General features: G+C 40.0%; 1 protein-coding gene across 6 annotated transcripts in view; it reads left to right on the forward strand.

The window, feature by feature from the left end:
* Positions 1-16161, forward strand: part of BRWD3 (bromodomain and WD repeat-containing protein) — a 385638-nt gene that overhangs the window by 220406 nt on the left and 149071 nt on the right. For all 6 annotated transcript variants that reach the window (XM_071688832.1, XM_071688831.1, XM_071688833.1 and 3 more), the window contains one exon: positions 2867-3074. In XM_071688832.1, coding sequence (XP_071544933.1) covers positions 2867-3074 — 208 coding nt within the window. The remainder of the gene's footprint in view (positions 1-2866; positions 3075-16161) is intronic.

A 16161-nucleotide genomic window follows, 5' to 3' on the forward strand; every position in this document is an offset into this window, starting at 1 on the left:
ACTCGCACAGCTCATTCTTGGTAATGAGATTTTTTGGGGGTGAGCACTATGTGTTAGCCCTGTCTTTTGGTAAGAAGGTAGAAGCAGTAGGTAGGAGCATTTAGGCAGGAGCACTAGATAGAAACATTAGGGTATTAGGTCAGAAGTTTAGGGAGGAGCATTAGGTACAAGTAATCAGTAGGAATATTAGTTTGAAGCTTCTGCAAACACTGCACAAAAGTTACACTCTGCCAATGGCCTGTTAAGGGTGAGGCACTGAAGGCTAAGAAGCGGCATTGGAGTTCACTAGTTATGGAGACTCTGTTCCCGTAGGCACTCCCTTGAAGTTGTTTTGTCACTTGTTAGGTGAGGATTTCCAACTATAGTGGGCGGTAGAAGTATAAAAAGGGAAAAAAAATAATTCGGGGCATAAGTAGAGAGCACAGCAAGGCATTCCTACCTCCTACAACAGTTAAAATTGTTACTGAGACATGCTCATGTGGTCTGCAAACACGTCCTACAGTTGCAATTACTCGCTAGAGATTGCCAGTTTTATGGGTGGACTACACTATTTTAGATGGGGTAAAGTGATTTGCATCAGTATAGTTGCCATGGGCCTGCTCGTATGGGGTAAAGTGATTTTTATCAATATACTTACTATGGGCTTGCTAATATGGGGTAAAGTGATTTGCATCTGTATAATTGCCATGAGCCTGCTCGTATGGGGTAAAGTGATTTACATCAATATATTTGCCATGGGCTTGCTTGTACCTTCTTTGGTGGGCACTAAATAAATAGCTAGTTCCTTACTGCTTCATGCCCCAAGATTCCTTTCTGTCTTCAAAAGGTTTCTGTAGAAGTCAGAAATCTGACCATATCAACTGTTCTGGACCATATGTCATGAAGCGTTGTGATGTGTGTCAATTTATGTCCAGATAGTGCAGGACAGTTGAGAAGTGAGTGCTCAATGTCTTCTTCATGGTATTTGCATTGTGGGCATGAAGTATCTTGGGATATGTTGAAATGGTTTCAGTAGTATTACAGTGATGGCTGATGTGTAAAGCATAAGCTTGAGAGTATTATTTGAGTTTGTCTAGGAAATGTGCTTTCTGATAGGTGAATGTCTTGTGGTTTGGAGTCTAAGGCCCAGTTGGAAGAATTGTTTACTGCTTGTTGGTGTATTTTTTTTTTTTTTCAGTGTTATTTAGGGATCTTTAAGTACAGGTTACTGAGGTTTAAGCCAAGATTAAGACTATTATTTCTACTCAGATGTTGGTGTTCAGTTATAGGGTGGTTTGGGTTGGAGGGTTCATGCTGTGATATAGAATTGAGTGACAAGCATGATTAGATGGGACTATGTTTGGAGGATCTTTGTTTCATTGTGAAGGTGTTGGGTGTGTGTGTGTTAGATAGGCAGCCAGTAATAATTGTGAGTGCACTATTTTGTGTGGTTTGCAGCTTTGATATATTTGCTTATGAGAGATGACCTTGATTAAGGCTTCATTTGCTTGTGCTGCCCCTGCTAATATTTTACATTTAAAAAAGAAAATTGTACGATACTTTCAGTCTGTCTTTTGCATCATCTAACATTTTTTGCTCTTTTGCAGCAAGGGTGTTCCATCCTCTTGCCTCATTTGAAGTGTTACATTTTTGTCTTCTGACAATATTCTTTAGTTTTCTTTATTTCATCTCCAGGTCTATCACATTTGATGAATCCTACATTGAATTCCACTTGTTTTTAAGTTTCTGTGCCTTCCGAAGTACCTCTTTACTAGATGACTCCAAAAAGTAACTATGATTTGATATCTTATGTGTTGATTGTAACTGATTCTTTGTCTTTCCTTTATCACAGAAATTGGATATGGCAGTTCCATAGCTTCCGGTATTATATTAGTGATAATTTCTTAATTCTTTCCCCTTTTGTTCAATCCAAAATTTGATGAAAGTTTTGCATCTGTCAGCCTCCTAGATTATTGGTCTCTGACTTTGGCACTCATTTTTAGGCAAGTCCAATAGTTTTGACTCATCAGCCTTTTGAATTTCTGCCTTTCTATATAATCTCCCAGTTTGCTAACTTTTATTGGTGCTTTATGATCTACACTTTTCCGTAGATTTCATTAATGTACCATAGATTTTCCTGATTGCTCTTTTTCTGACAGTGTATAGTATTTTGTCTTCAGTTCTTCTTAATCTCCTGGGCTCCTCTGTCACATTGTATGCAGGTTTTTGTCCTATTGCATCAGTCATTACCATGAGCATCAGAAACTGATCTTTAACCCTTTCCCAGTCCGGTATTTTCATGTTTTCATAGCTTGAGTTATGGGAAATTTCACGTGTAACAGTTACCTTGGGTTATGTCCACTCTGATCTGTACCTGGTGTGAATCTTTGCTGATGCTCCTCTCTAATGTACTCCTAAATCCTGAGTTCCTGTCCCATCTCATGACACCCTTCATTATGCTTGATTTGACCTTCTGGTTCAATTAGGAGCACTGTTTTGATTATCGTGTGAAGGGCTCAGACTCAGCCATACTTTTAGCAGCTGAACAAAATGCATACCAATCAAAACAGTCATTTGATCAGGCTTACAATACCTGTAGATGTAAATTGTTTTGCTGATAATTTTTGTGTGCCTGCTCAATATTAATTCTAGAATATTGCTTATTTTTCTTAGTTTCCATATCTTTATAGAGGGCAGTTCTTCTTAATGTGCACCATATGAAGTTAGCCAATGTAGAAAGTTGGAATGTGGGATTTATAATAAATCTGAATGTGATTTTGATTAACGTTAACTTTTCATTTTTTTTTTTTTGTTCCCAGGTCGATACTTTTATTGTCCAAAGATTATATAGTAATTTCAAGATCTTTATTCTTCATTAATGTTTCAGCATCAAGAATATGTCAAAATAATTGGAATCAAATATGAAATTAAGCCTCCACGCTTGTGCTGTCTCAAGCTGGGGATCTTGGAAGTAGGCAAAGGGAAGCTCACATCAGACTCCTTCACTATCAAATACCATGATATGCCAGATGTCCTTGACTTCTTAATTCTCAAGGCTACATATGATGCTGCAGTTAAGAGGCAATGGAGGCCTGGTGAGTCACATGGGGAAATGTATTTTGCAGTTTGACTTTCTCATAGATTTACTTGACATATTGTAGGGTAGTTTAGACAGAATAACCCTTGTCAGTTTGGTTCTCTTCCATGAAGTCCCTTAACTTTTCAAGGCATAATTTTATACAAGGTAAGTGCCTTCTCTAGATGTAAGTATCTGCTCAAAGGTACTTACCTCTGTTTCAAGACCATCCACTGGGCTTGGGTGGTTGCCGAGTTGGGAGTGTGTGAATTTCTCCCCACAGTCAGTAAAATTCTAGCCTTGCCAATGATAGCACATTCTCATGGCTTTTCTAGGAAGGAAATTGGGTGGCCATAGCTAGATTCAGAGGACCAGGCAGATGATCCTTAATTACATAACAATAATGGCATGTCTTTGGATCATTTATTATTTTGCTTTGTTGCTGTCTTCTGCGTTTGCAAGGTAGCGCAAGGAAACAGACGAAAGAAATGGCCCAACCCACCCCCATACACATGTATATACATACACATCCACACACGCAAATATACATACCCATACGTCTCAATGTACACATATATATACACACACAGACACATACATATATACACATGCACACAATTCACACTGTCTGCCTTTATTCATTCCCATCGCCACCTCGCCACACATGGAATAACATCCCCCTCCCCCCTCATGTGTGCGAGGTAGTGCTAGGAAAAGACAACAAAGGCCCCATTCGTTCACACTCAGTCTCTAGCTGTCATGCGATAATGCCCGAAACCACAGCTCCCTATCCACAACCAGGCCCCACAGAACTTTCCATGGTTTACCCCAGACGTTTCACATGCCCTGATTCAATCCATTGACAGCACGTCGACCCCGGTATACCACATCGATCCAATTCACTCTATTCCTTGCCCACCTTTCACCCTCCTGCATGTTCAGGCCCCGATCACTCAAAATCTTTTTCACTCCATCTTTCCACCTCCAATTTGGTCTCCCACTTCTCCTCGTTCCCTCCAACTCTGACACATATATCCTCTTGGTCAATCTTTCCTCGCTCATTCTCTCCATGTGCCCAAACCATTTCAAAACACTCTCTTCTGCTATCTCAACCATGCTCTTTTTATTTCCACACATCTCTCTTACCCTATTAGTACTTACTCGATCAAACCACCTCACACCACACATTGTCCTCAAACATCTCATTTCCAGCACATCCACCCTCCTGCGCACAACTCTATCCATAGCCCACGCCTCGCAACCATACAACATTGTTGGAAACACTATTCCTTCAAAAATAGCCATTTTTGTTTTCGGAGATAATGTTCTCGACTTCCATGCATTCTTCAAGGCTCCCAGGATTTTCGCCCCCTCCCCCACCTTATGATTCACTTCCGCTTCCATGGTTCCATCCGCTGCCAGATCCACTCCCAGATATCTAAAACACTTTACTTCCTCCAGTTTTTCTCCATTCAAACTTACCTCCCAATTGACTTGACCCTCAACCCTACTGTACCTAATAACCTTGCTCTTATTCACATTTACTCTTAACTTTCTTCTTTCACACACTTTACCAAACTCAGTCACCAGCTTCTGCAGTTTCAGCCACCAGCGCTGTATCATCAGCGAACAACAACTGACTCACTTCCCAAGCTCTCTCATCCCCAACAGACTTCATACTTGTCTTTGGATCATGTGTTTAGTAATATTATGAATACTGACTTGTCCAGTGTTGAAAGCTGATCAAGATGAGGTCGGTGTTTTCAACACCAGGTGGAGGCATTATTGCCTTACCTTAACAACGCTACATCTGACTGGGGCACTTGTAGATTTTACAAAATGTTTTGGTTTAGATAAGATGAACAATGGAATGTATGTAGTTTGTGTACCACAGTGGCCCATCTGCATAGTTGGTGTACCACAGTGGTCCATCCGCATAGTTGGTGTACCACAGTGGTCCATCTGCATAATTGATGTACCACAGTGACCCATCCATTTAGTTGGTGTACCACAGTGGTCCATCCATGCAGTGTGTGCACACACACTCCCACAGTGGTTGCAGCCACATGGTGTCACTTGACACTGAGGCTGTATTCCTGCACTTTTTAGTTCACTGTGCTGACAAAACTACAAAACTTCTACAAATTGTGAGAGTGAAAGTAGTGGACAAGATGTGCTGTACTTCAACGATTTTCTTTATTGTTATATAAATGCATTTGAATAAATTTTTTTATATACAACCTGAAAAATAGATTCCCAGTGTTGGAAGAACACTTGAGGTGGTAAGGGGTCACCAGGTCTGTATATTAATCCCTTTGATCCCTTTTTCTTACACTTGACATTATTTAAAGGATCCAATTATTATCACACACCCACCCAGCTTCCCTTCTAGCAGCTGAACATGAGCTAAAGCAAGTCTGCTTTCAGAACTGATCATTTCCACATTCCAAACTGACAAGATTTGCATTTGTTCATTCTTAATGAGATTAAAGTGGGAGTCAGGATAGCAAGGATAACAAATCTACCTCAAGGATTTGGATATCTGTACCCTTTTTACTAGCCTGTGGGGTTGGGGCTGGGAACCCCAGCTCTGTGAATAATCCTCACTAGAGATGCACATGACTTTGAACAAAAGAGGCTTGCTTGCCTGTGCTTGCTTTTGGCAAGAGATGCAGACTTTTATGAGTGAGTAGACTGAGACAGTGAATATAAGAGGTTTTAGATTGTAGATTTTTTAGAAATAGAAAATGCCTTTTTTTTTTATTGAATTGGAGGAGCCAGTCACAGAAAAAAGTCCACATCAAGGCGTGGCTGTAATCAAAATATTAAAAGGTTAGTGAAAGGGAAAAAGAAGACACTAGGGAAAGCATTTACAAATTTTGGAGGGAGTGACAAACCCATCTTTTAAAATGTATTAGTTCATAGTTATTGGGAAAGATGTGAAAGGATAGTGGGTTCCAAAGCTTCGAGGTGTATGGAAACAAACAGTTGCCAGTAGTCACTTACTAATCATGTGAAGCAGTAGCTTGCTAAGTGTTGCATGGTCTAGCAAGTGGTTGGGGCACACAAGTAGACAAGTGAGCACAGGTACAAGTCCAGAGACACTCTTTCAGCACATGTGTATGAATGCCATCAGGACCATAAGCTTTGCATGTGTCCAGAGACAGTGGTGCCCTTCAAACATTTCAAATAGAGATTATAGGTAGGGGTACAGGATTTGTAAGAGGAGCATCAAGGGGGTGAAGGAATGGTAGAATCACCCAAGGTGGAGTGAGAGGAGAAACAAGAACCAAAGAGAGTTGCTTTGTCTGTGGGAGAGACATTACCGTCAGAACAGAAAAGTGAAGGAAAGGTAAAGCAACAGAAGTTGCAAGTGATACCATTGGCTAAAGACCAGAAAGACCTATCAGTGGATGACAAGAAGTTATTACACTTCCTTTGAATAAAGGAATGCTTTGCCTCATGGATAACATCTTTGCAGTGATTATGGGTAATGACAAATGTTGAATAGGAGTCAGAGGATGGAGAATTTTTCTAAGCCCAATACGCTTAATCCCTTGCCTGGATGGCCTCAGAACAGGAACGGTTGAACGATGGATTGGAAGAAGAGGTTGTCTTGCAGGAAGAGGTGATAGATCACCACATAAGAGAAAATGATTTACTCGGGGAAAGTCAGGAAAGAAGCTTTGTAAGTTTTTCCATTCGGCTTTGTTGAGGTGCCAATATTTACATATGGAGGGGGCTTCTGGAGGGGTAGGGGCTGTTGAAATAGATACATTTATGAGAGTATGTTCAGGTGAACCAATAGGGGCAGGATTATGAAGCTACTGCATGACTGATTAGAAATGAAAACACATCGAGAATGTTAGGAGAGGGGTCACAAAACATGTAGGAGATGTGGATGATCATTTGCTCTAGATCATTGAGAATGGGGAACATGAGGGCTTCAATCCTGCCACCATCCATATAGGAGGAATTCCACAATTCCCTGTGGTGAACATTGAAATCTCCTAGGTAAAGGATATCTGCTTATAGATGAGAGGATGTCACAACCTTATGGCAGGAGTTCAGATAGTTGAAGAAAGATATGAATTTTGTAGAATTAGGAGAGCAATAGGCAAGACAAAGGAAAAGTGTGGTAGTTTGAGCCAGATAACAACAATGTGTGGGGACTTAAGGTCCTTGGGCAGGCATCCCTCTCATTGGCAGTAGAGTCAGATTTGAACCCAGAGATTCTTAGCAGTTCTTGATGCTGGGGACCAGGGGCTGTAGATTTGTTGCACTGTCATGATTACATGTAAAAACATTTGTGCTTACATATGGTGAAGAATGTAAATGAGGTTTGAGTAGTTGGATGGTGCATGTGAGAAGATGGCAAGACAAACCCAGTAGCCCCATTTTGATGTGACTGAAAGTAAGACCAAAAATCCCAATATGGAGGGTGAAAGATGGTTCCAGGCACCACTTTAACACTCCTGAGTTAGGATGGCAGTATCTCATTGAATGGCTGCTAACAACAGCCTACTACCTATGTAAGACAAGTCATAGAGGAATTGTGTTCTTTCATTGTGAAGGAGTGAAAGGTGAAATCACACCCACAAGGTGATACAGAGAGTTTTGCAAGAAATATGCTTTGAAAAGATGCTTGATTGTAAATGTGTCAGTGCAAGGTTGATGCTTGTAAAGGTTAAGCATGAGGTTAAGAATGTCTACAGTTATTTTATATGCACCATATAATGATATAGGTGAGGAATGTATGGATGCCTTCTGGAGAGAACATGGGAAAACAGTACCCAAAACAGTAAAGGATGTAGAAGCAGGGGAGAAAATATATAGAGAGGTAAATTGAATGGATTAGTTAGGACAGAGTTGAGGAGGATTGATAGTTGGTAGGGTCCCAGGTGCAAATGATAGTGATGAAAAAAATAAACTCATACTCCACTGTCTAGTGTTTCATCAGTCAGTGCAGTGTTTCACTGTTATGTTTTCCACTAAAAAATTGATAATTACAAGGAAAAAAGGAAATTTTCAGAAACCATGAGTTGCAGTGGTGGATGATCTTCACTTTGTTGGCTAGTGGTGATATCCACTAAGGCATGTACTGTATTTTGTAAAAAGTCTCAAAAGCTGTATGTGACAGTAGCAAGCAGTTACTTTGGTGCACAGTTGTTCACTACCAAGTTGTAGCTTCCACCAAGACAGGTGTGTTTGTAGGTTGGAGAGGAGCAGAAGAGCATCAGCTTGGAGATAAGTTAGATATTTTGAGGTATGGATAGAAAATAGTGTGAAAATGTAGCAAGAAGTGGTACATTGCTCATCTATTGGATGTGTGGTCATACATCTGAGGCATTTGTCATGTGCATGCATAGCCATTCCATTACCAGGTGTCTGACATATGGGAAGCATAACAATGTAAAGATGGCAGTGGAATGCACCATGTGTGAAATGTCTGTTTTGCTAATTTTGAGTGTCAACAATGCTTCATGAATTTTGCTTTATCTATATTGTTCAAAAAGCACCTAAATTTTACTCCATAATCATACCACACATTAGAGGAAATGTGATCCAGGTGAATCAGGTGGTTGTAAGGATCAGCCATAGACAGAAGCCATTGTTTTTGCTGCAATGATGAGAAATCTCAGGAAGAGCCAGAGAAAATTGTCTTTGGAGATGGTTATGCCATGCATGATGTGCCACTGCATCATCTGTCAGTACTTGAAAATGTACCCTCATTGTTTGCAGCATCTTCAAGCATGAGGCAGATGTGATCTCCAAGTGGTACTGATGTTTGCAAGTTTCATGAGCAAGGAAATGGGGTCGAACAGGAAGCATTTTTAAAGAAGTGGATCATCAAGGATGAGGCAACGTTCCACATCATTGGCATGGTGAATATCCATAATGTTATTGTTTGGGGCACTTAAAACTGCATGTTACCCAAACTATGAGGGGCAATTCTCAGGACTAACACTTGGTGTGGAGTGAGTTATGACAAGGTGTACGTATGAACTCTTTTTCTTTGCTGAAGAGACGGTGTGTTATGAACCATACCTTAACATGTTGCTTCAGTTCCTTGTGCCGCAACTTCAACAGGGAAACCCAAACATGGTTGTTTTCCAGCAAGATGGCACACCTCCACTCTGGTCAGTAAAAGTCTGTGCTTTCCTGCCCGACATGTTCAGTGATAACTGGTCTGATCGCAGTAGGCCTATCGTTTAAATTCACTGGATTTTATGCTGCTTGATTTTTTTATGGGTTGTGTGAAGAACATTGTGCATGTTTAGTGACCCAAGGATATGAAGAACAGAATTGTCTCTCTTTCTTCACACAAAACATGTAGGAGATGTTGAACAACAACATATGGGAAGAATTAGCATCTTTATGAACTGTTTCATGTCTGAAATGGGGGCCACATTGAATCTTGATTATGTTGGTCACAGTTTCATATCTTTTTTTGGCAGTGTGTGCCAAATATTGAACTACAGTAAACCCTTGCTAATCCCTGGGGATAGGGGAGAAAGAATACTTCCCACGTATTCCCTGCGTGTCGTAGAAGGCGACTAAAAGGGGAGGGAGCGGGGGGCTGGAAATCCTCCCCTCTCGTTTTTTTTTTTTTTTTTTTTTTTTTTTTTTTTCCCAAAAGAAGGAACAGAGAATTCGGCCAGGTGAGGGTATTCCCTCAAAGGCCCAGTCCTCTGTTCTTAACGCTACCTCGCTAATGCGGGAAATGGCGAATAGTTTGAAAGAAAGAAAGAAAAGAAAGTAAACCCTTGATGTAACTTACCCCTGTATAACAGATTTCGGATTTAATGGATCAGACAAATAATAATACAGTACATTAATCAATAATGATTTATTACCTCCTTCTAAAACAGCTTTATATTATCCCTAAAGTTTAGTGATAGTCTCTCACCCCAACTCTCATTTGTCCTCTTTTTGAACCCCTGCACCTTCCTCTTGATCTCCTGCAGCTCACTTTTATACATCTCCAAATCATTTGCACTCCTTCCTTATAAGTACTGCCCAAATGCCTCTCTTTTTCACTCAAAATTTTTTCTTCTTTAACTACACTTCAAGTTAGCTATGTTAACTACACTTTAAGTTGGCTATGTTTGATTGAATGGACTTTTGGCATTAATGGGCTCTCCTTCCCCCCTGTTAGTCCATTAAATCAAGGGTTTACTGTATACAATATAATTGATTCCATTTCACAGCATTTTTCATTTATCCATATGGATCACTCCTTAGTATTAACATCAGCACAGCTCTTGGCTTGCTTGCTACATCTTTGAGAACAAATTAATGGGCATGAAGATAAAGTGAGTCAGTATATATTGCATTTAACATGACACCTCAAGTTTAACAAACATCAATTGTAATAAAGTTTTAGAGAACATGGAGTGAATGTTGAGTATCTGGATCTTAGAAAACATGGAGTGAATGTTGAGTATCTGGATCAGAGTTCATAATAAGTGAAACATATTGTATATTCACTTACTATCTAGTGCTTTGTTATTTAAGTACACCAAGTAATTACCTTTATATAATTACCTATTAGTACTGTTTGAAGAGGGAGTTTTACTCTCACTGAGCTCCATCTGTTTGAACATTCTCAATTTTTGTACAACTTGGATTCATGTATGCTGCCTGCATACATGAATCTGTCACTTTATTCCATTCATTAACCACTCTTATGCTGTAAAAGCACCTCTTTTCATCTTTTTTTTTTTATAAGTGCCTTGCCTGATTCTGCATTATGTGCTGTGGTTGCTCTATCCCTTTATCTTAAGAAGTATTTCTCAGTTTTTGTAACTGATTATTTTAAAAACTTAAGGGTTGTGATTAGGACACCCTTCATTTTTCTTTTTTCCAAGCTGGACAGATTTAAAGCCTTTAGCTTAGGAATATCAAGCATACAACAACACAGGCTGAATGCAGCCTAGCACCATTATGTGTACGACCTGTAGAATACTGGTCACTCTGGTAGCATCATGCTTCTCCCTATTGCATACAAGTTCCTGGCAATATTTCTTTTTCCCTGGAAATTTTGATTTATCAAGGAAATTTCAAAAGGAGTTAGAAAGATTAAAGAAATCAGAAAAGTGAAGAGTAACTGCGGAAAATATGTGCGATGAATTCACCAGTCCCATCTCGCTACCCATTCAGCTTACTTGGTACTTTCTTGAGCCTAGAACTGTTTTTAAAATCCCCCTCTATACATCCAACTTCATGTAATATTACTGTATAACAACTTTCATTTTTACGGATTTCTCTGGATTAGTTAGATAAAAGAAGATTTTTCTTAAAAGATTAAAGTCTTAAGTCAGGAATGAGAAAAGCTGAAAATCTAAATTAGGAATAAATATCTTTTGAACTCAGACTGGGGTGTCTAAATGTGTGTGGATGTAACCAAGATGTGAAAAAAGGAGAGATAGGTAGTATGTTTGAGGAAAGGAACCTGGATGTTTTGGCTCTGAGTGAAACGAAGCTCAAGGGTAAAGGGGAAGAGTGATTTGGGAATGTCTTGGGAGTAAAGTCAGGGGTTAGTGAGAGGACAAGAGCAAGGGAAGGAGTAGCAGCACTCCTGAAACAGGAGTTGTGGGAGTATGTGATAGAATGTAAGAAAGTAAATTCTCGATTAATATGGGTAAAACTGAAAGTTGATGGAGAGAGATGGGTGATTATTGGTGCATATGCACCTGGGCATGAGAAGAAAGATCATGAGAGGCAAGTGTGTTGGGAGCAGCTGAATGAGTGTGTTAGTGGTTTTTATGCACGAGACCGGGTTATAGTGATGGGTGATTTGAATGCAAAGGTGAGTAATGTGGCAGTTGAGGGAATAATTGGTATACATGGGGTGTTCAGTGTTGTAAATGGAAATGGTGAAGAGCTTGTAGATTTATGTGCTGAAAAAGGACTGGTGATTGGGAATACCTGGTTTAAAAAGCGAGATATACATAAGTATACGTATGTAAGTAGGAGAGATGGCCAGAGAGCGTTATTGGATTACGTGTTAATTGACAGGCGCACGAAAGAGAGACTTTTGGATGTTAATGTGCTGAGAGGTGCAACTGGAGGGATGTCTGATCATTATCTTGTGGAGGATAAGGTGAAGATTTGTATGGATTTTCAGAAAAGAAGAGGGAATGTTGGGGTGAAGAGGGTGGTGAGAGTAAGTGAGCTTGGGAAGGAGACTTGTGTGAGGAAGTACCAGGAGAGACTGAGTACAGAATGGAAAAAGGTGAGAACAATAGAAGTAAGGGGAGTGGGGGAGGAATGGGATGTATTTAGGGAATCAGTGATGGATTGCGCAAAAGATGCTTGTGGCATGAGAAGAGTGGGAGGTGGGTTGATTAGAAAGGGTAGTGAGTGGTGGGATGAAGAAGTAAGATTATTAGTGAAAGAGAAGAGAGAGGCATTTGGACGAATTTTGCAGGGAAAAAATGCAATTGAGTGGGAGATGTATAAAAGAAAGAGACAGGAGGTCTAGAGAAAGGTGCAAGAGGTGAAAAAGAGGGCAAATGAGAGTTGGGATGAGAGAGTATCATTAAATTTTAGGGAGAATAAAAAGATGATCTAGAAGGAGGTAAATAAAGTGCGTAAGACAAGGGAGCAAATGGGAACTTCAGTGAAGGGCGCAAATGGGGAGGTGATAACAAGTAGTGGTGATGTGAGAAGGAGATGGAGTGAGTATTTTGAAGGTTTGTTGAATGTGTTTGATGATAGAGTGGCAGATATAGGGTGTTTTGGTCGAGGTGGTGTGCAAAGTGAGAGGGTTAGGGAAAATGATTTGGTAAACAGAGAAGAGGTAGTAAAAGCTTTGCGGAAGATGAAAGCTGGCAAGGCAGCGGGTTTGGATGGTATTGCAGTGGAATTTATAAAAAAAGGGGATGACTGTATTATTGACTGGTTGGTAAGGTTATTCAATGTATGTATGACTCATGGTGAGGTGCCTGAGGATTGGCAGAATGCGTGCATAGTGCCATTGTACAAAGGCAAAGGGGATAAGAGTGAGTGCTCAAATTACAGAGGTATAAGTTTGTTGAGTATTCCTGGTAAATTATATGGGAGGGTATTGATTGAGAGGGTGAAAGCATGTACAGAGCATCAGATTGGGGAAGAGCAGTGTGGTTTCAGAAGTGGTAGAGGATGTGTGGATCAGGTGTTTGCTTTGAAGAATGTATGTGAGAAATACTTAGAAAAGCAAATGGATTTGTATGTAGCATTTATGGATCTGGAGAAGGCATATGATAGAGTTGATAGAGATGCTCTGTGGAAGGTATTAAGAATATATGGTGTGGGAGGCAAGTTGTTAGAAGCAGTGAAAAGTTTTTATCGAGGATGTAAGGCATGTGTACGTGTAGGAAGAGAGGAAAGTGATTGGTTCTCAGTGAATGTAGGTTTGCGGCATGGGTGTGTGATGTCTCCATGGTTGTTTAATTTGTTTCTGGATGGGGTTGTTAGGGAGGTGAATGCAAGAGTTTTGGAAAGAGGGGCAAGTATGAAGTCTGTTGTGGATGAGAGAGCTTGGGAAGTGAGTCAGTTGTTGTTCGCTGATGATACAGCGCTGGTGGCTGATTCATGTGAGAAACTGCAGAAGCTGGTGACTGAGTTTGGTAAAGTGTGTGAAAGAAGAAAGTTTAGAGTAAATGTGAATAAGAGCAAGGTAATTAGGTACAGTAGGGGGGTTGAGGGTCAAGTCAATTGGGAGGTAAGTTTGAATGGAGAAAAACTTGGGGAAGTAAAGTGTTTTAGATATCTGGGAGTGGATCTGGCAGCAGATGGAACCATGGAAGCGGAAGTGGATCATAGGGTGGGGGAGGGTGCGAAAATTCTGGGAGCCTTGAAGAATGTGTGGAAGTCGAGAACATTATCTCGGAAAGCAAAAATGGGTATGTTTGAAGGAATAGTGGTTCCAACAATGTTGTATGGTTGCGAGGAGTGGGCTATGGATAGAGTTGTGCGCAGGAGGATGGATGTGCTGGAAATGAGATGTTTGAGGACAGTGTGTGGTGTGAGGTGGTTTGATCGAGTAAGTAACGTAAGGGTAAGAGAGATGTGTGGAAATAAAAAGAGCGTGGTTGAGAGAGCAGAAGAGGGTGTTTTGAAATGGTTTGGGCACATGGAGAGAATGAGTGAGGAAAGATTGACCAAGAGGATATATGTGTCGGAGTTGGAGGGAACGAGGAGAAGTGGGAGACCAAATTGGAGGTGGAAAGATGGAGTGAAAAAGATTTTGTGTGATCAGGGCCTGAACATGCAGGAGGGTGAAAGGAGGGCAAGGAATAGAGTGAATTGGATCGATGTGGTATACCGGGGTTGACGTGCTGTCAGTGGATTGAATCAGGGCATGTGAAGCGTCTGGGGTAAACCATGGAAAGCTGTGTAGGTATGTATATTTGCGTGTGTGGACGTATGTATATACATGTGTATGGGGGTGGGTTGGGCCACATCTTTCGTCTGTTTCCTTGCGCTACCTCGCAAACGCGGGAGACAGCGACAAAGCAAAAAAAAAAAAAAAAAAAAAAATTGAAATAAACAGCACCAGTGTTTTTAACTCCTCATGTGCATGGACAGTCTACTTATTCTATAGTAATATTATGTAATGGAATGATATAAGAAAATTCTGAGTCTGTGAGTGCATGGCAAGTGACCAATCAGTATGTTTTTCACACTAGAATGATTGGCAGATGCATCAAGGACCCGATTACAGCACTTCAGTCACCTATTATCTGTTGATTGAGTTGTAGTATATCCTTTCTCATATGCATTGGAAGTAATGTAAAATTTTTGCATTGTAGAAAGAGCCAGTAACTAGGTTATCAAAGATGAGAAAAATATGTAAAGAATGTCAAAAAAAGAAATCAAGGAAAGTGAAATTTATATTTATATGGTGGATTAGATGGAATGCCAACTTGTTTCATTTGTAAGTAATGGATAGCTGTTGTTAAAGAATACAGTGTTTAGAGACTTTCATTTGTAAATAACAATACCTGTTGTCAAAGTGTATAGTGTTTGGAGACACTATGATACATATCATGCACTGAAATATGATGAGTATTAAGGGGAATTATTTAAGGACAAAGTTGCTGAATTAGAGCAGTTGTTAAGAAAGTAGCTGTCATTATTAAAGAATGTTCATCAAGTAAGTGATGCTGCAGTTCATGCAAGCTACGTGATTGCCCAGGAAATAGCTGTGTCATCAAAACCCTTTTCATAGGGGGAATCTTTTAGAGAATTGTACATTAATGACTGCGCAAGTAAACTGTCCAAATAAATGTCAAGACTAACAATCTTAAGTATCTTAACGATCAACTTAAGGACAAGGTTGAGGCTTTTGTCACATATCTTGTTGCAGTTGATGAAAGTACTAATGTAACTGATGTAGCACAACTTTTAGTTTTTGCTCATGATGTTGATGAAAATATGCAGATAAAAATGTCTGTGGATTTGGTTCCGGTGAAAGACACAACAGATAACAGTAATTTGAACAGGTTGGTGAGAGCTTTGGATCGATTAGATAAAGACTGGGAACAAGCTCTGAGTCTGGCTACAGATGGAGCCACATAAATGGTGGGTAGAAAAGTTAGAGGTGCCTTAAAGTTAAAGAAAAATTGTTCATTTAGAGCTTTGGATAAATCAGATGTAGACAGGGCACAAGTTGTGAGTATTGCTATAGATGGAGTCCCAAAACTGGTGAGTAGAAAAGATGTAATAGCCTCAAAGTTCAAGGAAAATTGCCTGTTGTAAATCCAAATGATCTGTTGTATAATTTCCTTTGTATTTTTTGACAAAAAGTATATATATGGTTAATGTTATGGCTGTGGTTATAGGTATTATTGGACTCTGCCTACTTGTGTTTACACCAAAAGTGAAAAGTTACCTTTGGCAAGGATGTGTCATTGGGAGTATGGGGAGAAAGAATTCTGTCTCTGTATAACCTGTGTGTCGTAGAAGTCAGCTGTCAACTGAAGGGGGGTGAGAATGGGAGCTGGAATCCCTCCCCTTCTTGTATTTCAATTTCTAAAAGTGAAAAGTTTTGGGAAAATAAGAAACTGTATTGGAAGGACGTGAGAAAGGAAAGAAGAGGATGTAAGATTGGAAGTGGA

The sequence above is a fragment of the Panulirus ornatus genome, chromosome 46 (assembly GCF_036320965.1).
Source record: "Panulirus ornatus isolate Po-2019 chromosome 46, ASM3632096v1, whole genome shotgun sequence".
NCBI lineage: Eukaryota > Metazoa > Arthropoda > Malacostraca > Decapoda > Palinuridae > Panulirus > Panulirus ornatus.